The sequence below is a fragment of the Hyperolius riggenbachi genome, chromosome 11 (assembly GCF_040937935.1).
Source record: "Hyperolius riggenbachi isolate aHypRig1 chromosome 11, aHypRig1.pri, whole genome shotgun sequence".
Taxonomy (NCBI): domain Eukaryota; kingdom Metazoa; phylum Chordata; class Amphibia; order Anura; family Hyperoliidae; genus Hyperolius; species Hyperolius riggenbachi.
In genome coordinates, this window is record NC_090656.1 from 254,767,248 (window position 1) to 254,794,194 (window position 26,947).

A 26,947-nucleotide genomic window follows, 5' to 3' on the forward strand; every position below is an offset into this window, starting at 1 on the left:
GGTCACCTGCCAGGACTACTATAATATGGCACCTCCTGTGATAGATTTCAGAAATTAAATCAGGGTGAGGAAAGATTTTACAATGGTCAAACACTGACTAAATAGTAAACAATATTGTTTGTTTGGTTTTTTTTTTGACTGCAGTTCCTCTGTAACATAAAGGTTGTAGCTTCTCTGCTAAAACCTGTTAACCACTTCCCGACCGCCGTATAGACAATTGGCGGCCGGGAAGTGGACCCCGCAAGGACCGCCGTATAGACAAATGGCGGCGGTCCTTGTAGGGGCATGGGCGGTGCGATCGCGTCATTCGTGTCACACGAATGACGCGATCGGCCGCCGGGGACTGGCTCCGCCCACCTCACGCTTCCGAACGGCCGGCGGGTTACTAGCACCCGGATCGCCGCATACAAAGTGTATGATACACTTTGTAATGTTTACAAAGTGTATTATACAGACTGCCTCCTGCCCTGGTGGTCCCAGTGTCCGAGGGACTACCAGGGCAGGCTGCAGCCACCCTATGTCACACCCAAGCACACTGATTTCCCCCCCCCCTGCCCCCTGATCGCCCACAGCACCCCTCAGACCCTCCCCTGCCCACCCCCCAGACCACTGTTTGCACCCAATCACCCCCCTAATCACCCATCAATCACTCCCTGTCACTATCTGTCACTGCTTTTTTTTTATTAGGTCCCTAACTGCCCCCTGCTCCCTCCTGATCACCCCACCACCCCTCAGATTCTCCCCAGACCCCCCCCCCCCCCCAATGTACTGTATGCATCTATCCCCCCTGATCACCTGTCAGTGACCTGTCAATCACCCATCAATCACCCCCTGTCACTGCCTCCCATTAATCAGCCCCTAACCTGCCCCTTGCGGGCAATGTGGTCACCCACCCACACCAATAGATCGCCCGCAGATCCGACGTCCGATCACCTCCCAAGTGCAGTGTTTACATCTGTTCTCTACCCTAAACACCCACTAATTACCCATCAATCACCCCCTATCACCACCTGTCACTGTTACCCATCAGATTAGACCCTAATCTGCCCCTTGCGGGCACCCAATCACCCGCCTACACGCTCAGATTGCTCTCAGACCCCCCCTTATCAATTCGCCAGTGCAATATTTACATCTGTTCTTCCCTGTAATAACCCACTGATCACCTGTCAATCACCCATCAATCACCCCCTGTCACTGGCACCCATCAATCACCCCCTGTCACTGGCACCCATCTATCAGCCCCTAACCTGCCCCTTGCGGGCAATCTGATCACCCACCCACACCAATAGATCGCCCGCAGATCCGACGTCAGATCACCTCCCAAGTGCAGTGTTTACATCTGTTCTCTACCCTAAACACCCACTAATTACCCATCAATCAACCCCTGTCACTGCTACCTATTAGATTAGACCCCTATCTGCCCCTAGGGCACTCAATCACCCGCCCACACCCTCAGAACGTCCTCAGACCCCAGCCCTGATCACCTCGCCAGTGCATTGCTTGCATCTATTCCCCCCTCTAATCACACCTTGAGACACCCATCAATCACCTCCTGTCACCCCCTAGCACACCTACCCATCAGATCAGGTCCTAATTTGCCCCGTGTGGGCTCCTGATCACTCGGCCAAACCCTCAGATCCCCCTCAGACCCCCTTCCGATCACCTCCCCAGTGCATTGATTGCATCTATTTTCCCCTCTAACTGCCCCCTGAGACACCCATCAATCACCTCCTGTCACCCCCCTAGCACTCCTATCCATCAGATCAGGCCCAATACAACCTGTCATCTAAAAGGCCACCCTGCTTATGACCGGTTCCACAAAATTCGCCCCCTCATAGACCACCTGTCATCAAAATTTGCAGATGCTTCTACCCCTGAACAGTCATTTTGAGACATTTGGTTTCCAGACTACTCACTGTTTTAGGCCCGCAAAATGCCTGGGCGGTATAGGAACCCCACAAGTGACCCCATTTTAGAAAAAAAGACACCCCAAGGTATTCTGTTAGGTGTATGACGAGTTCATAGAATTTATTTTTTTTAAAAGTTAGCGGAAATTGATTTTTATTTTTTTTTCACAAAGTGTCATTTTTCACTAACTTGTGACAAAAAATAAAATCTTCTATGAACTCACCATACACCTAACGGAATACCTTGGGGTGTCTTCTTTCTAAAATGGGGTCACTTGTGGGGTTCCTATACTGCCCTGGCATTTTAGGGACCCTAAACCGTGAGGAGTAGTCTAGAAAACAAATGCCTCAAAATGACCTGTGAATAGGACGTTGGGCCCCTTAGTGCACCTAGGCTGCAAAAAAGTGTCACATGTGGTACCGCCGTACTCAGAAGAAGTAGTATATTGTGTTTTGGGGTGTATTTTTATACATACCCATGCTGGGTGGGAGAAATCTCTCTGGAAATGGACAATTGTGTGTAAAAAAAAAATCAAAACATTGTCATTTACAGAGATATTTCTCCCACCCAGCATGGGTATGTGTAAAAATACACCCCAAAACACATTATACTACTTCTCCTGAGTACGGCGGTACCACATGTGTGGCACTTTTTTACACCCTAAGTACGCTAAGGGGCCCAAAGTCCAATGAGTACCTTTAGGATTTCACAGGTCATTTTGCGACATTTGGTTTCAAGACTACTCCTCACGGTTTAGGGCCCCTAAAATGCCAGGGCAGTATAGGAGCCCCACAAATGACCCCATTCTAGAAAGAAGACACCCAAAGGTATTCCATTAGGGGTATGGTGAGTTCATAGAAGATTTTATTTTTTGTCACAAGTTAGCGGAAAATGACACTTTGTGAAAAAAAAACAATTAAAATCAATTTCCGCTAACTTGTGACAAAAAAATAAAATCTTCTATGAACTCACCATACTCCTAACGGAATACCTTGGGGTGTCTTCTTTCTAAAATGGGGTCATTAGTGGGGTTCCTATACTGCCCTGGCATTTTAGGGGCCCTAAACCGTGAGGAGTGGTCTTGAAACAAAAATGACCTGTGAAATCCTAAAGGTACTCATTGGACTTTGGGCCCCTTAGCGCAGTTAGGGTGCAAAAAAGTGCCAATCATGTGGTATCGCCGTACTCAGGAGAAGTAGTATAATGTGTTTTGGGCTGTATTTTTACACATACCCATGCTGGGTGGGAGAAATACCTCTGTAAATGATAATCTTTTGATTTTTTTACACACAATTGTCCATTTACAGAGTTATTTCTCCCACCCAGCATGGGTATGTGTAAAAATACACCCCCAAAACACATTGTACTACTTCTCCCGAGTACGGCGATACCACATGTGTGGCACTTTTTTGCACCCTAACTGCGCTAAGGGGCCCAAAGTCCAATGAGTCCCTTTAGGATTTTGCAGGTCATTTTGAGAAATTTTGTTTCAAGACTACTCCGCACGATTTAGGGCCCCTAAAATGCCAGGGCAGTATAGGAACCCCACAAATGACCCCATTTTAGAAAGAAGACACCCCAAGGTATTCTGTTAGTAGTACGGTGAGTTCATAAAAGATTTTATTTTTTGTCACAAGTTAGCGGAAAATGACACTTTGTGAAAAAAAACAATAAAAATCAATCAGTATGTGTAAAAATACACCCCAAAACACATTATACTACTTCTACTGAGTACGGCAATACCACGTGTGGCACTTTTTTGCAGCCTAACTGCGCTAAGGGGCCCAAAGTCCAATGAGCACCTTTAGGCTTTACAGGGGTGCTTACAAATTAGCACCCCCCAAAATGCGAGGACAGTAAACACACCCCACAAATGACCCCATTTTGGAAAGTAGACACTTCAAGGTATTCAGAGAGGGGCATGGTGAGTCCGTGGCAGACTTCATTTTTTTTTTTGTCGCAAGTTAGAAGAAATGGAAACTTTTTTTTTTTTGTCACAAAGTGTCATTTTCCGCTAACTTGTGACAAAAGATAAAATCTTCTATGAACTCACCATGCCTCTCAGTGAATACTTTGGGATGTCTTCTTTCCAAAATGGGGTCATTTGGGGGGTATTTATACTATCCTGGAATTCTAGCCCCTCATGAAACATGACAGGGGGTCAGAAAAGTCATAGATGCTTGAAAATGGGACAATTCACTTTTTGCACCATAGTTTGTAAACACTATAACTTTTACCCAAACCAATAAATATACACTGAATGGGTTTTTTTTAATCAAAAACCTGTTTGTCCACATTTTTCGCGCTGCATGTATACAGACATTTTACTTTATTTGAAAAATGTCAGCACAGAAAGTTAAAAAAATCTTTTTTTTTTTGCCAAAATTCATGTCTTTTTTGATAAATATAATATTAAGTAAAAATCGCAGCAGCAATCAAATAGCACCAAAAGAAAGCTTTATTAGTGACAAGAAAAGGAGCCAAAATTAATTTAGGTGCTAGGTTGTATGAGCTAGCAATAAACCGTGAAAGCTGCAGTGGTCTGAATGGGAAAAAAAGTGCCTGGTCCTTAACCCCCTTGGCGGTGTGAAAAATACCGCCAGGGGGCAGCGCAGCAGTTTTTAAAAAAAATTATTTTTTAAATCATGTAGCGAGCCCAGGGCTCGCTACATGATAGCCGCTGCTCAGCGGCATCCCCCCACCCTCTTCGATCGCCTTCCGCGATCTCCGATCAGGAAATCCCGTTCAAAGAACGAGATTTCCTGGAGGGCTTCCCCCATCGCCATGGCGACGGGGCGGGATGACGTCAGCGACGTCGGGACGTCATTGGGAGACCCGATCCACCCCTCGGCGCTGCCTGGCACTGATTGGCCAGGCAGCGCACGGGGTCTGGGGGGGAGGGCCGCGCGCCGCACCGGATAGCGGCGATCGGGCGCGCGGCGATCGGGGTGCTGGCGCAGCTAGCAAAGTGCTAGCTGCGTCCAGCAAAAAAATTTTTATTTAAATCGGCCCAGCAGGGCCTGAGCGGCACACTCCGGCGGCTTACCCCGTGTCCAGCACGGGGTTACCGCTAAGGAGGTTAAGGGGGGTAAAGCCCACGGTCCTCAAGTGGTTAATGAGTAAAGTAGAAGGATTTCCTGGGTGATTGAGTCCTCTATATAGTTATTATTCTGTATAGTACTGCACCATGGAATATGTGGGTGCTTTATAAATAGTGCAGTCATATAGCACCGCAGTACATTGGTGTGGGGAGAGAGAGGAGTAGATTTGCCCATTCTGGAACTGTTGGCCTTCCCTGTGTGTATTTGTGCAAGGCATTGATGTGTTTGTGGGTATGAATGACAGCCGGTGCACCTGTAAGCAATCAGCGGATTGTGCATCCAATCTGATCCTTACTCCATAGGGAGACGAGCATAATACAGAGCTATGAAAGCCGACACACTGCAGAGCGCATTTCTATCTGTTTTTAAAAACACGCTCCCATTGACTGGCATTAAAATTGTGGCAAAATGTTTTTGAAAAATTGCCATTGGAGCAATTTTGCTGAGATTCTAATGCAAGTCAATGGGAGCGTGTTTTAAAAACTAAAACTGATTGAAAAGCGCTCCGCAGTGTGTCTGCCCGGACAGATCTCTCATCAGTGAGCCCTCCACTGCTTTATACATACGGGTAATGCAGCCATCCCATTATGTACCATGAAAGGAAGGCCTTGTCCAGTGTTCCGTGCAGTTTTTATGGAAGGGGCAGTTAGGCCTGGTTCACACTGGCAATAAAAAATGGTCCAGTCGTGAATCGTAGCAGAACGCATGAGAACAGACCCAATGCTAACCTATGGATCCGTTCACATTGGTCCGTTCGAACGCATCCGCTCCCCTGAACGGACCGCAAGATTGGTGCCGCAGCGACTTTTCTGGTCAATGGAGCCCAGCAGAACGGAAGCTGGCGATGAAGCGCTGCATTGTGGGCAATAAGAAACGGACCCCGCTAAACACACTGGCTAAAAAATGGAACAGTCTAGCCCAGGCATGGGCAAACTTGGCCCTCCAGCTGTTGAGGAACTACAAGTCCCACAATGCATTGCAGGAGTCTGACAGCCGCAGTCATGACTCATAAAGGCAAATGCATTGTGGGATTTGTAGTTCCTCAACAGCTGGAGGGCCAAGTTTGCCCATACCTGCAGTCTAGCCAGCAAAGATCTACTTTGGTGATGGGGGACCAGAAATTGGATCATTTTTCACAGATCTATTTCTCAGAAAGTGTCAGTGTGAACTGGCCCTAATAGTGAGACGCTCACAACACAGTGCTTAAAATGCACTAATAGTGATCGTTCAAAAATCACGAGAGTGTACAGTGATTTTACCCTGCTAATCTAAGTAAAGCCCTTTTAAGTGATAACGTACCCTTAGAGGCAGAGGATCAGCAGGACAGCCAGGCAATGTGCATTGTCTAAAAGCAAATATGTCAGCCTCTACACATCTCTCACATCAGGGTTCCCTTTTAAGGGAACCCTGAGGTGTATTTTCTGGTGCCTGTAATTTTCTTGTCTCATCTGCATTTATAAATCAGATTAGATGCGACTTTTGCACTCAGATGAAACGCTGTTTTGTTCCAGGCTGTTTCGGAGGTTCTCTTTTTTTCCTATGGGTTTCTTTGGTAAAGGTTTATGCAGTGACAATGAAGACCGCCAGATAAACAGACGTCCAAATAAGGCCGTTAGTGCCGGGCTGCCTATCATTTAATTGTTTTGTCACACCGTTGTCGGTCACTGATAAAGACCGCCATTCACTGGAGTCCCAGGCATAATGAAGAGGCAAAGTGTATTAAAAGCGATGGTTAATGCGGTGAATCGAGGCTGTCGGAGTAATGTCCAAGTCATTTATCCACCTGATTGTGCACTTCATATATTTCTCCTTCTCTTCCCCGCGTTCATGTATAATGGAACTGAGCACGTCCGCCTTGCAAGTAACACCGTTGTATTGAGCTTTTGCTTAAGTCTGCACTATTAAAATGTTCCCGTTGTCGTGCGCTTTTGATTTTTTCCCCCCCCGAAAGGCCTTATCAAACGCCGCCAGTTGGTGCCGCCGCAGACGGCCGTCCAGGAAAGCCACTCGTGTAGAAGGTTAATGGAGCATAATTATAAAGGAAGATGAACTGTTAAAGCGCTGCGTTCCCTGAAAACCTGCGCCGATTGGCAAGCGGCTGCCTCTCCCGCGCGGCGTTAAACATATGCGCAGCAATCGACCGCTAAAAAGCAGTCTGGCTCTAACGTTGAATATTTTCATCCCTGGGGGGCTGGGACTGTTCAGACCACCAGATTTAACCCCATGTTACCCACAGTTTCCCATTTCTTACATTGCGTAGCGTTTTGAAATTTAACTCACATAGGAGTTCTCAAAGACTCAGAACGTTCATATGCATTTTTAAGTACGTGTTACACATTTATCAGATGAATACATTAATTTTCCTGTGTTAAAATGCATTACGAGTAAAAACTAGCAGTCCTTTCTATAGGGCTAGTTCACTTAATTGCCTACAGGTCCAGGATGAAAAGGCCAAATGCTTTAACCTGTGTTTGCAAGCATGTAGGTGTGAGCAGACCCTAAAGGGCAAATTCTGGCCATAGGGCTAGTTTTTGAATGCGGATTATCAGCTAACCAGTCTTGGGCACATACACACTTGAAAAAATGAAGTTTTGCCAGAACAGGCATCTCAGGGGGTCCTAAGTGTCCAAGAGGAATCCAAGTGATCGTAACGCCAACCAGACGCAGCTCAACCAATGTGAAGCCACCTTAAGTGTCTATGGGCCTTTCATTTTTATTTTTTTTTACCGAAGCAACTCTGATAGAGAAGTGTTATGATGGGCGGGGCTATTTGCAGGAGTTGGAGAGCCAGGGCTCTATAGAGAAAAAAACAGTAGCCAGGTACTCATTTTTTAATTCATTGGGTGTAAATGTCCTACTGGCCTTGAATTGGAAAAGCTGGCTTCTAAATGTAGATTTATTCTTTGTGAATGCACAGTAGACTTATATTGGCCAGTGTGTTTTGGGAGACCGTGTGCTAGAAGTTTGGATGTTCTCTGAAGTCTCCATCCTCTGCTTCAGCAATATACCATGATCGGATATACCAGGATGCCATGATTTTGTACATACAAAGAAGGCTCGGGGTGTGCTGCCCAAATGTCCATACAATACTCATTGCCCTAACGGGAAATCCCTCCTCTTTAGACCATTCAAATTTGTCAGTCCTCTTTTAACCATTCGAACTTGTCTTCCTTGAGGTAAGCCTCCTCATTTTTTTTTTTTCATTTTATCTGTTTTAACGCAGTTTTATTATACCCTAGGCGCCATCCCCCTCCCCTTTGTGTTGTCCTCTTTAGAATGTTCTCCTTAGACCAGAGGTGTCAAACTCCCAAACTCCAATACAAAGTGGGCCGAAATTTAAGGCCAACCTCAATCTCTACTGGCCACCTATCTCCCTTATAAAGTTCCCTGGTGTCTAATCCCCCCCCCCCCCCATACAGTTCCCTGGTGTTAAGTGGTCCCCTCTCTCCTATATAGTTCCCTGGTGACTAGTGACCCCCATCCCTCCCCTATATAGTTCCCTGCTGTTTATTGGTTCCCTCCCTCTCCTATACAGTTCCCTGGTGTCTGTTGCACCCCTCCCTCTCCTATACAGTTCTCTGGTGTCTGTTGGACCCCTCCCTCTCCTATACAGTTCCCTGGTGTCTGTTGGACCCCTCCCTCTCCTATACAGTTCCCTGGTGTCTATTGGACCCCTCCCTCTCCTATACAGTTCCCTGGTGTCTATTGGACCCCTCCCTCTCCTATACAGTTCCCTGGTGTCTATTGGACCCCTCCCTCTCCTATACAGTTCCCTGGTGTCTATTGGACCCCTCCCTCTCCTATACAGTTCCCTGGTGTCTATTGGACCCCTCCCTCTCCTATACAGTTCCCTGCTGTCTATTGGACCCCTCCCTCTCCTATACAGTTCCCTGCTGTCTATTGGACCCCTCCCTCTCCTATACAGTTCCCTGGTGTCTGTTGCACCCCTCCCTCTCCTACACAGTTCCCTGGTGTCTGTTGGACCCCTCCCTCTCCTATACAGTTCCCTGGTGTCTATTGGACTCCTTCCTCTCCTATACAGTTCCCTGGTGTCTATTGGACTCCTTCCTCTACTATACAGTTCCCTGGTGTCTATTGGACCCCTCCCTCTCCTATACAGTTCCCTGCTGTCTATTGGACCCCTCCCTCTCCTATACAGTTCCCTGATGTCTATTGGACCCCTCCCTCTCCTATACAGTTCCCTGGTGTCTATTGGACCCCTCCCTCTCCTATACAGTTCCCTGGTGTCTTTTGGACCCCTCCCTCTCCTATACAGTTCCCTGGTGTCTTTTGGACCCCTCCCTCTCCTATACAGTTCCCTGGTGTCTTTTGGACCCCTCCCTCTCCTATACAGTTCCCTGGTGTCTGTTGCACCCCTCCCTCTCCTATACAGTTCCCTGGTGTCTGTTGGACCCCTCCCTCTCCTATACAGTCCCCTGGTGTCTGTTGGACCCCTCCCTCTCCTATACAGTTCCCTGGTGTCTGTTGGACCCCTCCCTCTCCTATACAGTTCCCTGGTGTCTGTCGGACCCCTCCCTCTCCTATACAGTTCCCTGGTGTCTATTGGACCCCTCCCTCTCCTATACAGTTCCCTGCTGTCTATTGGACCCCTCCCTCTCCTATACAGTTCCCTGGTGTCTATTGGACCCCTCCCTCTCCTATACAGTTCCCTGATGTCTGTTGGACCCCTCCCTCTCCTATACAGTTCCTTGGTGTCTATTGGACCCCTCCCTCTCCTATACAGTTCCCTGGTGTCTATTGGACCCCTCCCTCTCCTATACAGTTCCCTGGTGTCTTTTCGACCCCTCCCTTTCCTATACAGTTCCCTGATGTCTATTGGACCCCTCCCTCTCCTATACAGTTCCCTGGTGTCTATTGGACCCCTCCCTCTCCTATACAGTTCCCTGGTGTCTCAAGCTTTCTCCCTCCCCCAATATATCTTCCCTGATGGTCCAGAGTGGGCCAAATATAATGCAACGTGGAGAAACCACTTGAGGGCCAAATATAATGGCTTTGAGCGCCAGATTTGTCCCGCGGGCCAGAGTTTGACATGTAGGCCTTAGACCATATATGATATTTGAAGCCCTGAAGCGGTTTGAGCCTACCAGGAGAAAAGCACGATGTACATTTTTTGTGTCTTGTCTATTGCACCAGCTCTGCTTCAATTTTCTTTGAGCTGGATTTTTATAAATCTGCCCCAGTGTTCCTTGTCAACGTGTAAAAATCCCAGCATGAAGTGTTGTGAGTGTGCTGAATGATTATACACATTATACACATCAGCATGCTGGTGGACTGGAGGCCAAAGCTGCACTGCTCATCAATATCATCTGCTGGAGACGGCCTCTCATCTCACCCCATAACCATCTCATCTGCTTTTGGTAAATTGTCAGCGTCCGCAGGGGGAAATCACAGGAACGGGTCACATGGTTCACCGTGCGGCGAGCGAGCGCAGCTGACCACACTCTGTAAATATCACCGTCGCGGCCCACAAGCTGCCTGGCATTCATTATCTCCACGCACTCCGATTACTATCTCATTCTCCTTCTGAAGGAACATTTGCCTGTTCTGTTTGCAAAGGAGGTTTTTTTTTTTTGTTTTGTTCCATCTCAGAGCAGCGTGAGCAAGAAGGGGAGGCCTCAACTCTCTAACTCCTTCCATCACAATTCATCTTTTGATTGGCCTTCTCTTGTAAGAGCCATCTGGCTTTATCATTCTTCCAGCAGCCTGCGTCCCACTGTTTCATTCTGCCTGGGAGAGGCCTAGCTTTGTTGCCTTTCAATCAGGAATCCAGGCTAATGGGGGCCTCTGTGCGGCGAGGAAACTTTGGATAATAACACGCGGATGTCCTCATTGCCGCTGCGCTACCTGTTTAGCCTTGGAGTGAGATCCTCTCTCGGGAGAGCGGCAGCTGGTTCCCGGCACTCTCGTCGTACCGCCACACCTCCCCCTCCCTTATAACATTTACATTTCCCTTTCAGCTGCCGCCGCGGATTCGCTTTGTCAGAGTGAAGAGACTTGATGATGCTCTGCGCAGACGTTCACAAAACTTTGATAACGGGCTTGTTTTCCAGAAACTTCTTCTGCGCGCACGCTGTCAGATCTCAGCCAATTTGTATAGTCTGTACACAGCATAACGACATTGCGGGAAAATCCAGTGCGAGTACAAAAATCTGTTATCTCAACAAGAATAAACGCCATACCACTAAGAAAGTGTTTATTTATTTTTTTAATCATACTCTTGTGTAAACAGTTTATACCAAAGCGTCAAATTCTCTTTACTATTATAATTTATTGATACAAATCATATACTACAAGCACGCATGTATTAATTTTAGAGCATAGAATACAATAATGAAAATAAAATTATAATCATACATTTCAGTGTTCTACCCAGACATTTTTTCCTGCTGGGTGGCATGAAAAAGTAGCCGGGTGGGGAGAGAATGCACGGCAGGTGCTTCTGTGAGCAACTTTGGAGGAGAAGACGATCCGATGACAGCTGGGTGCTCACCAAAACTGAATGGAGCACCCGGCTAAAAGAGCCTGGGGAGAACACTTAAGTTCAATTGGACCTCATGAACACCATAAGGAACAGTATTAGTCTCATAAAGGTGGAGCTCTGCACCGCGATTGTGATATAGCAAAGTAGATGTATAGTGAATAGATGTCAAGTGCTCAGATTAGTCCATATATCAGATGTTAGGCAGTCAGCAGCCTGGCAGGGTCACAGTATCCTCCCCTTATTATTCGACTCGCCGTATCTGTCGGCCAAGACTGGCCTGCTTGCACATCAGGGGTGTAGGTCACCCCTACATCACCTTGGCTCTCAGCTCTGCTCCTTCAGATCCTGTCCTTGTTTGACGTGTTACTTAAAAAAAAACCTACCTAGTCGACCTAAATTTATCTATAGAAAGGCCTGCAACCTAAAGCAATATCTTGCCCCTAGCTGTGTCAACCCCCCAATTTCACTTACCAATCCATGGCAATGCCCTAGTTTCTTCCCATGCAAGTCTTGTAGGGCATGCAGGGAAGGACTCGCAATTAAAACCAGGGCTGTGAAGTACAAAAATCATCCGACTTAAACTCCCACTCCTCAGTTTATGAAACCTCCGACTCCAGGTACCCAAAATGACTCCAACTCCTTAGTCTAATACTTACCAGGGCTGTGGATTTGGTACAAAAAATTATCAGACTCCGACTCCTCAGTTTATGAAACCACCGATTCCGACTTAACCGCAGGTACCCAAAATTACTCTGACTCCACCACCCTGGTTAAAAGTCAGGTTGTGAGGTCACACACTAATGGGAGAGACTTTCAAATCAAAGATTCTGTGACTTGCCAAATTAGGTATTCAGCCTACTTGCTGTGGTGTAAGTGTGGGCTACAATACTTGGGGAGGACTACAACAGCTTTGCACAAAAGATGGGGTGAGCAGATGTACTTTTTTTTTATTATTTGGCAAATGCTAGCTGGGGGATCACACTTGAATAAGGGCTGGTTTACACTGGCGCTGAATGCATTGTTTTCCTCAGGCAATGATAGCGACGCTAAAAAGGATTGCGTGCCACTTCCTTTCAATTGTATGGAAGTGTTTTTTTTAAACGACCGTACTGACTTTCTGCTTTGTTGGCGTGAGCTCTGCAGCTTGATGCATTCGTCTTGCTTTGTCCTGGTCCTGCAGGGCGTAGATTTCAATTAGCATCGTCCGAAAGCGGTTAAGAAATAATGGTTGTAAACATTTCTATTTTAACTATCGCGTTTTCAATAATTCATGTTGTGCAGGTCAGTCTCACACCCACGGGAGTGTTATGGCATTGAGGTACATGTGTCTGTAGGGCTCATTCACACTGTGCGAGTTGCAGGGAGCGCTGACACACTGCACATAGTGTGTGTTTTACATGGTAGCATGAAAGTCCCCAGACTCATTTTATCATTCACACTACAACAGTGAGTTGCTGTGCTATGCACTTCAACTCGTGAGGAGTGAATAAAACTCATGGAACTGCATAGAAATGCATGCTATGTGAGTTTCATCACAAGAGTTATGCAGATAAGCTCAGCTGAATAAGCTGCTTTCCTTGCCCTCTACGTCACTTCGATGGTTTAACATTACATTAAAACTCATAGAAATGTGTGGCAATGCACAAAAACTCAATAAAGGGACACTGTAGGTGGGGTCGGGGGAAAATGAGCTGAACTTACCCGGGGCTTCTAATGGTCCCCCGCAGACATCCTGTGTTGGCGCAGCCACTCCCCAATGCTCCGGCCCCGCCTCCGGTTTACTTCTGGAATTTCAGACTTTAAAGTCTGAAAACCACTGCGCCTGCGTTGCCGTGTCCTCGCTCCTGCTGATGTCACCAGGAGTGTACTGCGCAGACACAGACCATACTGGGCCTGCGCCGTGCGCTCTTGATGACATCAGCGGGATCGAGGACACGGCAACGCAGGCGCAGTGGTTTTCAGACTTTAAAGTCTGAAATTCCAGAAGTGAAACGGAGGCGGGGCCGGAGCATCGGTGAGTGGCTGCGCCAACACAGGATGTCTGCGGGGAACCGTTAGAAGCCCCGGGTAAGTTCAGCTCATTTTCCCCTGACCCCCCTACAGTATCCCTTTAAGTCATGCATTTTAGTGCATTTTAAAGCATTTACTAGTGTGCATGAGCCCGTGGCGTAATCGGAGGATACAGTTCCGTTATGCCATTATGTTCTGTAATGTTTTTGTTGTTTTTTTTGTTTGCTTTAGAATACCTCCATTAAATGTGATGTATTTTACTAGCTGTTTACTGTGTATGTGTTGTGAATCCAACCAGGCTTGATAGCCACACCTTTATCTTGACATATTCCCCAATGTTAGGGCTTAGTGAACCCTTAGGCCAGATATTTAGATATTTTGGCAGATAGATGGTTCAATAGATAATCTCCGACATGTCCGATCTTATTTTCGATCGAATTCTCATAGAAGTGAATGGAAATTGATAAGAAAAGATAAGAGAATTGATCGGACAGTAAATCGGCTGAAAAATCTCGTTGTGCAGTCATAGCTTTAGGTATTTACGGTATGTATTGTCTCAACTGTAGTGCAGTTATGATCCTGCAAAAGCTGAGATTCTAATCTATGGTAAATGTGATAGATGAGTGCTTTATTTATACACTACTTCTGTTGTGTCTTTCAGAAACATGTAGTGGAGCAGCTTCGGAAGAACCTTATAGTAAAACAGGAACTCCCAGACAACAAACTCCTTATCCAGCCTCTGCTTCAGCTAGAAAGCAAACAGCCAACACCACAAGTGCAGCCGCCACCACACCAGATCCAACTGCAGCAGCTCCAACCCCAGCAGATGTCCCAGACGACTGCGGCATCACTTCCAGGCCTGAGCGGAGCCCAGGTAAGAGCAGCAGCTCTGCAGTGTGTGGAGCCCATCTGGGAATGTGAAGTGACACATACACCGCTTTTCCCAAGATGCCAAGCATTGCTGAAACATCTAAGGTTGTGTATGCAGGCGTCAGAACTGATATTTAGTTGTTGTTTTTTTCTCCTAGGGTGCCTTTTATGTGACTGCCCTGGTCACATGTGTGTCCCTGCTGCTGCACCCTGGCTTTACATGCACCCTTGCTCTGGCCTTGCGCTCGCCTCTGCGCTCTGGCCTTGCGCTCGCCTCTGCGCTCTGGCCTTGCCCGTGCCTCTGCACTCTGGCCTTGCCCGTGCCTCTGCGCTCTGGCCTTGCCCGTGCCTCTGCGCTCTGGCCTTGCCCGTGCCTCTGCGCTCTGGCCTTGCCCGTGCCTCTGCGCTCTGGCCTTGCCCGTGCCTCTGCGCTCTGGCCTTGCCCGTGCCTCTGCGCTCTGGCCTTGCCCGTGCCTCTGCGCTCTGGCCTTGCCCGTGCCTCTGCGCTCTGGCCTTGGGCTCGCCTCTGCGCTCTGGCCTTGCCCGTGCCTCTGCGCTCTGGCCTTGGGCTCGCCTCTGCGCTCTGGCCTTGCCCGTGCCTCTGCGCTCTGGCCTTGCCCGTGCCTCTGCGCTCTGGCCTTGCCCGTGCCTCTGCGCTCTGGCCTTGCCCGTGCCTCTGCGCTCTGGCCTTGCCCGTGCCTCTGCGCTCTGGCCTTGCCCGTGCCTCTGCGCTCTGGCCTTGCCCGTGCCTCTGCGCTCTGGCCTTGCCCGTGCCTCTGCGCTCTGGCCTTGGGCTCGCCTCTGCGCTCTGGCCTTGCCCGTGCCTCTGCGCTCTGGCCTTGGGCTCGCCTCTGCGCTCTGGCCTTGCCCGTGCCTCTGCGCTCTGGCCTTGCCCGTGCCTCTGCGCTCTGGCCTTGGGCTCGCCTCTGCGCTCTGGCCTTGCCCGTGCCTCTGCGCTCTGGCCTTGGGCTCGCCTCTGCGCTCTGGCCTTGCCCGTGCCTCTGCGCTCTGGCCTTGCCCGTGCCTCTGCGCTCTGGCCTTGCGCTCGCCTCTGCACTCTGGCCTTGCCCGTGCCTCTGCGCTCTGGCCTTGCCCGTGCCTCTGCGCTCTGGCCTTGCCCGTGCCTCTGCGCTCTGGCCTTGCCCGTGCCTCTGCGCTCTGGCCTTGCCCGTGCCTCTGCGCTCTGGCCTTGCCCGTGCCTCTGCGCTCTGGCCTTGCCCGTGCCTCTGCGCTCTGGCCTTGCCCGTGCCTCTGCGCTCTGGCCTTGGGCTCGCCTCTGCACTCTGGCCTTGCCCGTGCCTCTGCGCTCTGGCCTTGGGCTCGCCTCTGCGCTCTGGCCTTGCCCGTGCCTCTGCGCTCTGGCCTTGCCCGTGCCTCTGCGCTCTGGCCTTGCCCGTGCCTCTGCGCTCTGGCCTTGGGCTCGCCTCTGTGCTCTGGCCTTGCCCGTGCCTCTGCGCTCTGGCCTTGCGCTCGCCTCTGCGCTCTGGCCTTGCGCTCGCCTCTGCGCTCTGGCCTTGCGCTCGCCTCTGCGCTCTGGCCTTGCGCTCGCCTCTGCGCTCTGGCCTTGCGCTCGCCTCTGCGCTCTGGCCTTGCGCTCGCCTCTGCGCTCTGGCCTTGCGCTCGCCTCTGCGCTCTGGCCTTGGGCTCGCCTCTGCGCTCTGGCCTTGGGCTCGCCTCTGCGCTCTGGCCTTGGGCTCGCCTCTGCGCTCTGGCCTTGGGCTCGCCTCTGCGCTCTGGCCTTGCGCTCGCCTCTGCGCTCTGGCCTTGCCCGTGTGCCCGTGCCTCTGCGCTCGCCTCTGCGCTCTGGCCTTGCGCTCGCCTCTGCGCTCTGGCCTTGCGCTCGCCTCTGCGCTCTGGCCTTGCGCTCGCCTCTGCGCTCTGGCCTTGCGCTCGCCTCTGCGCTCTGGCCTTGGGCTCGCCTCTGCGCTCTGGCCTTGGGCTCGCCTCTGCGCTCTGGCCTTGGGCTCGCCTCTGCGCTCTGGCCTTGGGCTCGCCTCTGCGCTCTGGCCTTGGGCTCGCCTCTGCGCTCTGGCCTTGCCCGTGCCTCTGCGCTCTGGCCTTGCCCGTGCCTCTGCGCTCTGGCCTTGCCCGTGCCTCTGCGCTCTGGCCTTGCCCGTGCCTCTGCGCTCTGGCCTTGCCCGTGCCTCTGCGCTCTGGCCTTGCCCGTGCCTCTGCGCTCTGGCCTTGCCCGTGCCTCTGCGCTCTGGCCTTGCCCGTGCCTCTGCGCTCTGGCCTTGCCCGTGCCTCTGCGCTCTGGCCTTGCCCGTGCCTCTGCGCTCTGGCCTTGCCCGTGCCTCTGCGCTCTGGCCTTGCGCTCGCCTCTGCGCTCTGGCCTTGCGCTCGCCTCTGCGCTCTGGCCTTGCGCTCGCCTCTGCGCTCGCCTCTGCGCTCTGGCCTTGGGCTCGCCTCTGCGCTCTGGCCTTGCGCTCGCCTCTGCGCTCTGGCCTTGCGCTCGCCTCTGCGCTCTGGCCTTGGGCTCGCCTCTGCGCTCTGGCCTTGCCCGTGCCTCTGCGCTCTGGCCTTGCCCGTGCCTCTGCGCTCTGGCCTTGCCCGTGCCTCTGCGCTCTGGCCTTGCGCTCGCCTCTGCGCTCTGGCCTTGGGCTCGCCTCTGCGCTCTGGCCTTGCCCGTGCCTCTGCGCTCTGGCCTTGCCCGTGCCTCTGCGCTCTGGCCTTGCCCGTGCCTCTGCGCTCTGGCCTTGCCCGTGCCTCTGCGCTCTGGCCTTGCCCGTGCCTCTGCGCTCTGGCCTTGCCCGTGCCTCTGCGCTCTGGCCTTGCCCGTGCCTCTGCGCTCTGGCCTTGCCCGTGCCTCTGCGCTCTGGCCTTGCCCGTGCCTCTGCGCTCTGGCCTTGCGCTCGCCTCTGCGCTCTGGCCTTGCGCTCGCCTCTGCGCTCTGGCCTTGCCCGTGCCTCTGCGCTCTGGCCTTGCCCGTGCCTCTGCGCTCTGGCCTTGCCCGTGCCTCTGCGCTCTGGCCTTGCCCGTGCCTCTGCGCTCTGGCCTTGCGCTCGCCTCTGCGCTCTGGCCTTGCGCTCGCCTCTGCGCTCTGGCCTTGCCCGTGCCTCTGCGCTCTGGCCTTGCCCGTGCCTCTGCGCTCTGGCCTTGCCCGTGCCTCTGCGCTCTGGCCTTGCCCGTGCCTCTGCGCTCTGGCCTTGCCCGTGCCTCTGCGCTCTGGCCTTGCCCGTGCCTCTGCGCTCTGGCCTTGCCCGTGCCTCTGCGCTCTGGCCTTGCCCGTGCCTCTGCGCTCTGGCCTTGCCCGTGCCTCTGCGCTCTGGCCTTGCCCGTGCCTCTGCGCTCTGGCCTTGCCCGTGCCTCTGCGCTCTGGCCTTGCCCGTGCCTCTGCGCTCTGGCCTTGCCCGTGCCTCTGCGCTCTGGCCTTGCCCGTGCCTCTGCGCTCTGGCCTTGCGCTCGCCTCTGCGCTCTGGCCTTGCGCTCGCCTCTGCGCTCTGGCCTTGCCCGTGCCTCTACGCCCTGGCCTTGCGCTCGCCTCTGCGCCCTGGCCTTGCGCTCGCCTCTGCGCCCTGGCCTTGCGCTCGCCTCTGCGCCCTGGCCTTGCGCTCGCCTCTGCGCCCTGGCCTTGCGCTCGCCTCTGCGCCCTGGCCTTGCGCTCGCCTCTGCGCTCTGGCCTTGCGCTCGCCTCTGCGCTCTGGCCTTGCGCTCGCCTCTGCGCTCTGGCCTTGCGCTCGCCTCTGCGCTCTGGCCTTGCGCTCGCCTCTGCGCTCTGGCCTTGCGCTCGCCTCTGCGCCCTGGCCTTGCCCGTGCCTCTAGCTCTGGCCTTGCGCGTGCCGCTGTCCGTTTTAAAATGCTTGTTAGTATAGGGGAGTATATCCCGCCTGTCTTCCCCTTGCCTCACCTCAACTTGCAGGGAAGAGGTGGGTGGACTTGGATGTCACCTGATAGGTGGAGAGGGGTGGAGCCTGGCACCACATCATTGTTGCAATCCAGGTGACTGCTCACTGTTGGTCGCACTACATTCCAGTACATGGTGATCTATTCAGTTTAGAAAATTTGCCTACACTTAAAGCATACCTTATGTGAGTGGAATGGGGAGGCTGACTTATTTCCTTTTAAACAGTACCAGTTGCCTGGCTGTCCTGCTGATCCTCTGCCTCTGATACTTTTAGCCATAGACCCTGAACAAGCATGAAGCAGATCAGGTGTTTCTGACATAATTGTCAGATCTGACAAGATTAGCTGCATGCTTGTTTCTCCTGTGATTCAGACACTACTGCAGACAAATAGACCAGCAGGGCTGCTAGGCAACTGGTATTGCTTAACTCCTTTCGGACCGGACAGTTCTGGCCCCTTAAAGAGAACCTGAGGCGGGGTTCTCACAACAAAATCCCCATAAAGAGGCTGGCTCTGCCTATCGAGCCCAGCCTCTGTTGCTAATCAGATCCCCCCCTAAATCTCCCCTGCACTCAGCCAGACCCCATAAATCACAGCCGCGCTGTGCGGCTGTGTTTAACTTCCTAAGGCCGTCTCGGCGCTCCCCCGCCTCCTGCAGAGCTCAGGTTAATGCAACTTTGCCTTATGGTCAGTTGGTTGGAAATGGCAGAGTGTGGCATATATATGCTAATTGCTGAGAGGTCAGCTGTTGGCGGCATAATTTATGAGTGGTGAGATAGTTGGGATCATTGGTCTGTGCAGGCGACCATATGATTCTATTTGTGTACTCTAGTAGCTGCCCCTCTTATATCAAGGCTGGATTTATACTTTTTGTGCCCCTAGGCCAAGTGTGTTGCGACTCCCCTTCCTTGTACAGCAGCCCCCTCCTATTCCATGTGCAACCCCCTCTTCCATGTGTAACATCCATGTACAGCAGCCCCCTCCCATTCCATGTGCAGCCCCCTCTTCCATGTGTATCATCCATGTACAGCAGCTACCTCCCATTCCATGTGCAGCCCCCTCTCCCATGTGTATCATCCATGTACCGCAGTGCCCCTCCCAATCCATGTGCCGCGCCCTCTCCCATGTGTATCATCCATGTACAGCAGCCGCTCCCATTTCATGTGCAGCCCCCTCCTACATATGTATCATCCATGTACAGCAGCCCCTCCCATTCCATGTGCAGCCCCCTCTCCCATGTGTATCATCCATGTGCCGCGCCCTCTCCCATGTGTATGATCCATGTACAGCAGCCCCTCCCATTCCATGTGCAACCCCCTCTTCCATGTGTAACATCCATGTACAGCAGCCCCTCCCATTCCATGTGCTGCCCCCTCTTCCATGTGTATCATCCATGTACAGCAGCCCCTCCCATTCCATGTGCAGCCCCTCCTACATGCGTATCATCCATGTACAGCAGTGCCCCTCCCATTCCATGTGCAGCCCCCTCCTACATGTGTATCATCCATGTACAGCAGCCCCTCCCATTCCATGTGCAGCCCCCTCTTCCATGTGTATCATCTATGTACAGCAGCCCCTCCCATTCCATGTGCAGCCCCCTCCTACATGCGTATCATCCATGTACAGCAGTGCCCCTCCCACTCCATGTGCAGCCCCATCTTCCATGTGTATCATCCATGTACAGCAGCCCCTCTCATTACATGTGCAGCCTCCTCTTCCATGTGTAACATCCATGTACTGCAGCCCCTCTCCCATTCCATGTGCAGCCCCCTCTTCCATGTGTATCATCCATGTACAGCAGTGCCCCTCCCATTCCATGTGCAGCCCCCACTTCCATGTGTATCATCCATGTACAGCAGCCCCATTCCCATTCCATGTGCAGCCCCCTCTTCCATGTGTATCATCCATGTACAGCAGCCCCTCCCATTCAATGTGCAGCCCCCTCCTACATGTGTATCATCCATGTACAGCAGTGCCCCTCCCATTCCATGTGTAACATCCATGTACAGCAGCCCCTCCCATTCCATGTGCAGCCCCCTCTCCCATGTGTATCATCCATGTACAGCAGTGCCCCTCCCATTCCATGTGCAGCCCCATCTTCCATGTGTATCACCCATGTACAGCAGCGCCTCTCTTTCATGAAGAGCCCCCTTGGACACAAGTTTCCCTTTTTTCGTGTGCTCCTCCCTATTTGCAGCCTCCTCTTTTATATGCATCAGTCTCATTGTGATGTCCAGGAGCCCCCTTGGGGCCTTTTCTGAAATCCAACCCAGGCTCATACACAAGTTCAGATTCACCATGAACCGTTGGTAGACTAACCCACATTTGGGGAGGAGACGTCTTACTTTAAGTTGCTTTTGCTGCTCAGTAATTAGTCATTTTTTGTTTGTGTTTGCAGACTGTGGCCACAGCCTCTATGATCACGGCAAAGACTCTACCTCTTGTGTTGAAAGCCGCCGCAGCGTCCATGCCCACGTCAGTGATGGGGCAGCGACCCACCATCGCCATGGTGACTGCCATCAACAGCCCGAAAGCGGGTCTCGGCTCGGACGCCCAAACTGCTGCAGTCAACCTGCAGACAACCAACAAAGTCGCCAATCAGGGAACAGAGACTTTCCAGTTAGTGGCAAAAAGCGGCATGACTTTGGTGAGTATTCGGATGGCTTGCAATTTTCTGATACATGTTGTGAGTCTCTTTGTTAATCATGATATTTTTCAGCCTAGTAGGGTTTCTCTCTTTGTACAGCAGGTCCAGGCCACGACTTCTCAGCCTATCAAAGTTCCTCAATTCATCCCTCCTCCCCGTCTCACCCCTCGCCCAACATTTCTTCCACAAGTGAGTATAATACAACCTGTGTCTTGTAACTTATATGTCAGCACTCCGCAACTGGGGGTTCAGGCATTCTGAATAATGACAGGTTTATCTGGAGAGCAAAGCATTCACGGTTTTACATTTTAGCAGCTGCTAGATTCTTAATCCCCAACACCCGTACTATCCCAGGAAAGAAACACATGTACAAGTAGATAACTCAGACTGTACCAGTGTTCTCCCCAGAAATGTTTCCCAGCCGGGTGGCATGGAAAAGTAGCCGGATGGGTGAGATAAGAGAAGGCAGGGGCAGCGCTTCTCTGCACAACTCTGCTTACAGCATAGGAGGAGGTGACCCGATGACAGCCGGGTGCTCAACAAAACTAGCCGGGTGGAACACTCAGCTAAAAGAGCCTGGGGAGAACACTGCTGTACTGTTCACATTTTTATTTCAGTGAATTTTAAATAGTAAATAAAGAAAAAACGGTTTCTAGCTTTTTTTCATATTAACTGACTAAAGCCAATCCTGATATCGTTTCCTCCCTTACTCCCCCCCCCCCCCCCCCCCCCTAGAAACTGCACTGTCATATCTAGCTTGCTTTGTAAACACATGTAAGAACAGCATAGATCAGATTTCAGCAGATTCGTCTGAGGGGCGAGGTGTATTTACCTTCTCAGCCTCCTGTCACACTGAACTGCCCTCAGCCAATCAGGGGAATGTTTAAACTGCTGCCATTCTTACACTGTTTATGGCAGAGGCTTCAAATTTGCTACAGTCGGTCATTGGGTGACTGGGGGGTCCAAATTCACTAAAGGGGGTGGAGCCACAAACAGCCAATCAGATTTGTGAGATTGATTTCTGCCATTCTGTTATTGTTATTTTCAAACTTGACACAGTTGGTCACTGGGTGAATGCGATTAATATTCAGGAAAGTGGGTGGAGCCTACAAGAGCCAATCAAAATTCACCTATTGATTTTTAGGGGGAATATTGAAACTGCTGCGATTCTTACACTGCTAATGGCAGAGGCCTCAAACCTGCTACAGTCGGTCATTAAGTGACTGGGGTTCAAATTCACTAAAGGGGCGGGGCCACATACAACCATTCGGATTTCTTTGCTGGATAAACTGCTTCTATTCACACAATTTTGATGCCAGGAACCCAAAAGCTGACAAACATGGTCATTGAGTGACTGTGTCTCAAGGTTGCAAAAACTGTGTGGAGTCAAAAACAGATTTCCTTAGGAAAATGTAAACTGCAGCTCTGCTTCACTGTTAATGGTAGGGTTCTCAAACTTTGCACAGCTGGATACTGGGTGACTGGGATTAATATTCAGAAAGGTGGGTGGGGCCTAAAAAAGCCAATCAATATTCACTTGTTGATTTTCAAGGTGAATATTTAATTGCTGCCATTCTTACACTGGTAATAGCAGATGCCTTAAACCTGCTACAGTTGGTCATTGAGTGACTGGGGCTCAAATGCTGGAGAGAGACGGAGTCACAAACCGCCAATCTGATTAAATTTTTATGGGAATATACAAATTATTGTATGTTAGGGTAAGAAATAGTGGGCGGAGCCCACACCAGCCAAATACATACCCGGGCTACGCCGGGTCATCAGCTAGTAATGTAATAAAAAAGTGCTTCATTTTTACAATAATGATGTATAAATGATTTAGTCAGTGTTTGCCCATTGAAAAATCTTTCCTCTCCCTGATTTACATTCTGACATTGATCACATAGTGACATTTTTACTGTTGAGAGATGATGTCAGTGGAAGGAGATGCTGCTTGCTTTTTTTGGCTGTTAAAAACTGCTGTGAACAGCTGTTATTTCCCACAGTGCAACAAGGCTCCCACAGTGTGATGTCAGAACCATGGTCCTGACATCACACTGTGGGAGGGGTTTCACCACAATATCAGCCATACAGAGCCCCCTAATGATCTGTTTGTGAAAAGGAAAAGATTTCTCATGGGAAAGGGGGTATTGGCTACTGATTGGGATGAAGTTCAATTCTTGGTTACGGTTTCTCTTTAAATTTTAAGCCCCACTCAAAAAATAAGACCTGGTTACAGGTCATAAAAAAAAAGTTAATGTAAACTATACCCAGGCAGCTACTGTATACATGTAAAAAAGTAAAATCAATTGGCAATAGAATGCAGCAGGACAGATAGCTCCTTCACCAAGGAAAGCAGACACCCCCAAAACAATCGCACTCAAAAGACCCCACAAGACAATAAGGGCTGGCCAGTGCCGGGCGCTCGGGGAATGTAGGTTGTTGTACAAGGAAAAGGGAAATTGAGTCAATTATGAGAAATTAAGGATGACATTCGGGGTTTGGAGAGCAGTGATGATCCACAATGTGATGGCATGACCGTGTCTGAGTAAATATTTGTTCAAAAATAAAAAAGATTGTTGTTTTTGAAAAATAAGACATTCCTTCGCGGCATCTTGAATATAAGGCCCTGTTTTATTTTTGGGGAAACTGTAATTTGCATATTCATAGCATTTAAAGGTTTCTGATCTCCGAACAGATGCGGAGGGAATGAGGAAGGAGGAAACCAGATTTTCACATCTAGTTTCAGAACTTCTGTGCTGCACAGAACAGGCTTGTGTCTGGTCCATGCGGGTGTGTGATCAGAGAATCGGGTAAACGGCCTCTATTTTTGGTTAAGCTGAGAATTGTGGGTAGACCCCAGGGGGTGCGTCTGAAGCGCTGAGCCTAATCGCAGGTTCTGGGCAGTTAATGGCCTGGAGCAGCAGTCTTCTGAATGTGCATTTAGGTGCCTGCTGTAAGGAGAGTGGCTCAGACTAATGCACTGGCTGTTTTCTGGACGACTGGGGCACTCTGCTGTAGCGAATGTTCAGCGCTGGAAACGCCCGACTGTTGCTTAGCCACCTTAAAATACTTCACGTAACCCTTGCATTGCCAGAACGCTGTCCAGTGTGGCCATCTAAGGAAGCATCTCAGTGTTCTCCCCAGATTTTCTTTTTCCAGCCGGGTGGCATGGAAAATAGCCGGGTGGGGCAAGACGGTGGAATGCGCAACTCTGCTTACCACATATAAGGAGGGTAGTCGATGTTAGCCGGGTGGTCACCAAAATTAGCTGGGTGGAGCACCCAGGTAAAAGAGCCTGGGGAGAGCACTGCATCTATGCACCTATAATGCTCAGGGGGTTTGCTTCTGGAATCATCAGAATATTATTTACAGTGTAGGACTGTTCCTTATGGACTTAAAAGTAAGCTTAGACAATGTTCCCCATTTTAACTTAGCCCCCTGTAGTCCTCCTGGAGTCTTGCCTTCACTCGGCGCTGCTCCCTTCAGCTTCTATACCCCTCGGAAAGCTGCCTGACTCAGCTAGTCGCCGGTACGGGTGAGCGCCTCCTGGATCACGCTCCCGTTGCTGAGCGTATTTGGCGCATGCACAGTTGCAAGTAGACCATCCTGGCCACAGGAGCGTGATCTAGGAGGCTCGCGAGGTACATCGGCTGAGGGGAGCTGTGTGGCATGACTGCGAGGGGCCAGGACTACAGGGGGGGGCTACAAGAAGCCCTGGGTAAGTTTAAAGCAGGGAACATTTTTAGCTTAAAGAGACTCTGTAACAAAATGTTGAGCCTTATTTCTTCATCCTATAAATTCCTATACCTGTTCTAATGTGGTCTGTCTTACTGCAGCCTTTCCTAGTTGCACTGTCTCTGTAATAAATCTTATCTTCTTTCCTCTGTTGTCTGTCGGGCTCAGGCTGGAATGTGTGGAATGTGCAGCACTGCTTGTCATTGGCAGAAGCTTTACACACCCTCTCCAAGCTCTGCATGAGTCACACAGTAAGCTGTTCTCAGAGTGGTTAGAAGCCATGTTTTTTGTTTGCAAACACTGCATAAAACTGGCAATTACAAGCCAGGATTGCAGCAGGGAGAGGCAGGAACAGCACAGAGGGGCCCAGGAGAACATAAGGAATAGAATGGTATGCTTTTTATTGTAAGAATTTTAGAGTACAGATTCTCTTTAACATTTTCTGTAGGGCTCATTTCCACTAGCGGGATGATGCGATCATTGCATCCAGCCGCGGGTACTTCCATTTTCTCCTGGATGTCCATGTGCCGCTTCCTATTAGTGCTAACGGGAATCGAATGTATGCTATGAGAACCTGCAGCATACATTCGATTCGTTTCCCAGGTCGCATCGCGAATGGAAATTCGCATGGAAACTACTCCATTGACTGCATAGTTTTCATTTCTGGTACGATGTGATCAGCCCATCGCGGCTAGTGAAAACGGGCTATAAATAGGAACTTTCACCCAGAATTAAGCCAAATCAGTAGCAGAGACCCCTTTCCCCACGATAAATATTACTTTTTTCTTTAATTGTGCATCAGGAACATCTGCATGGCTGATATTGTGGCAAAACCCCTCCCACAGTGTGATGCAGACAGTCAGTCTCTGTGTGTGTGTGTGTGTGTGTGTGTGTGTGTGTGTGTGTGTGTGTGTATCCTTAAAGCGGATCCGAGATGAAAAACTAACTATAACAAGTAACTTGTCTATATATCTTATCTAAAGTTTAGATGATTTACACAGAAAATCTAGCTGCTAACAGCTTCAACAGTTTAAGAATATTTATTCCTGTGATACAATGAGGGCAGCCATGTTCTGTTTGTCACATTACCCACGGGCAAGCTGCTCTGCATCTCCAGCCCTCTGCCTGTGACAAATGAATTCCCCTCTCCTACTCCCTCCTCCCCTCTGCCTCTGAAATCCCTGGCTAGTAACCTCCTCCTCTGGCCCAGACTGAGCTCCCGTAAGCCCTTGCTACAGTGCCTTGGCACTCTGGAGAAGCTGTGGGCGAGGCTTGTTTAGTTTATAGGGAATTAGAGTATTAAAACAAAACAAAAAAAAAGTACTTGGCTTGAGGCATACCCTATAAACTATATGAAAGGAACACAATTATGGAATGAGTAAAAGTTTCTCGGATCCACTTTAAGCCTATAGATAAGGGCAGTTGGGTGATAAGGGTGTTGGAGTTATGTTCACGTCTGCCAGTAGTAAATATGATGACCTGCAGGCTCACGGTAGGTCAAGCAAAATGAATTACACAGCGAGTAGCAATCCCTTCCTGTCATATTTTTTTTACTTTTTAACTTTTCACTTTGCAATGTCAATGTCTTGTCAGTAAGTGGTTAAAGATTGTGTCCTTCAGTATTTTGGGCCTGCTTGGTGAGGTAACAGAGACATGAGATGTGCAAAGCACTGCGACCTTTAGCAAGGAATATGATCAGTCCGGGAAATCCTTTTGTTTTGGTTTTGGACAGTATCACTAGGAGACGCACTGAGCGGGTTAATCCCAGGCTGTCCCTGGTCTTTCTTGATGTATTTTCACACTTACTTGCTGTGACAGATGGCCAGCTGAATAGGAGGTGACACAGACTGTAGATCTGGAAATGATTCGACTCCATTATTCTTACTCCAGCAGTGCAAATCATGAGCAGTCCGTAGATCAGAAATGTTTCTCTGAGTGATGATGGTCCGTGTAGTCAGCAAACTGCTGCCTTGACCGTAAACTCTGCCTAGAGGAGGAGCTGGCTGTACACACATCGCAGCATCGCTATGGTGAACGTGTGATCGGAATACCCTTCTACCGCACATATAGAAAATGTAAACATTTGGAGGAGGGGCATGACTGCAGAGTTAGCAGATTTAATTAAGCACCTGAACAGAAAGTAGTAACTAGTTGTGTCTGCAGATGAGCTGCTCAGTGTGTGCACTGGAAAGTTTTGGCTTTGGTGTTCTCTGTCCTGCTTGCAACTAATCCTATTTAGAATCCATACTAGGCCTGAAAGATGAATCGAATTTAAACCGAAATCGCGATCACCAAGATCACAATTTCGGAATCGTCAAAGCAGCAATTATC

The 26,947-nt window shown here is 50.3% G+C and overlaps 1 protein-coding gene across 8 annotated transcripts in view; it reads left to right on the plus strand.

Moving 5' to 3' along the window:
* Window positions 1–26,947, plus strand: part of PHF21A (PHD finger protein 21A) — a 253,630-nt gene that overhangs the window by 161,973 nt on the left and 64,710 nt on the right. For 4 of the 8 annotated variants that reach the window (XM_068260848.1, XM_068260849.1, XM_068260852.1 and 1 more), the window contains exons 5-7: window positions 14,183–14,395; window positions 20,633–20,881; window positions 20,954–21,070. In XM_068260848.1, coding sequence (XP_068116949.1) covers window positions 14,183–14,395; window positions 20,633–20,881; window positions 20,954–21,070 — 579 coding nt within the window. The remainder of the gene's footprint in view (window positions 1–14,182; window positions 14,396–20,632; window positions 20,882–20,953; window positions 21,071–26,947) is intronic. The other 4 variants (XM_068260850.1, XM_068260846.1, XM_068260851.1 and 1 more) reach the window with 2 other exon arrangements.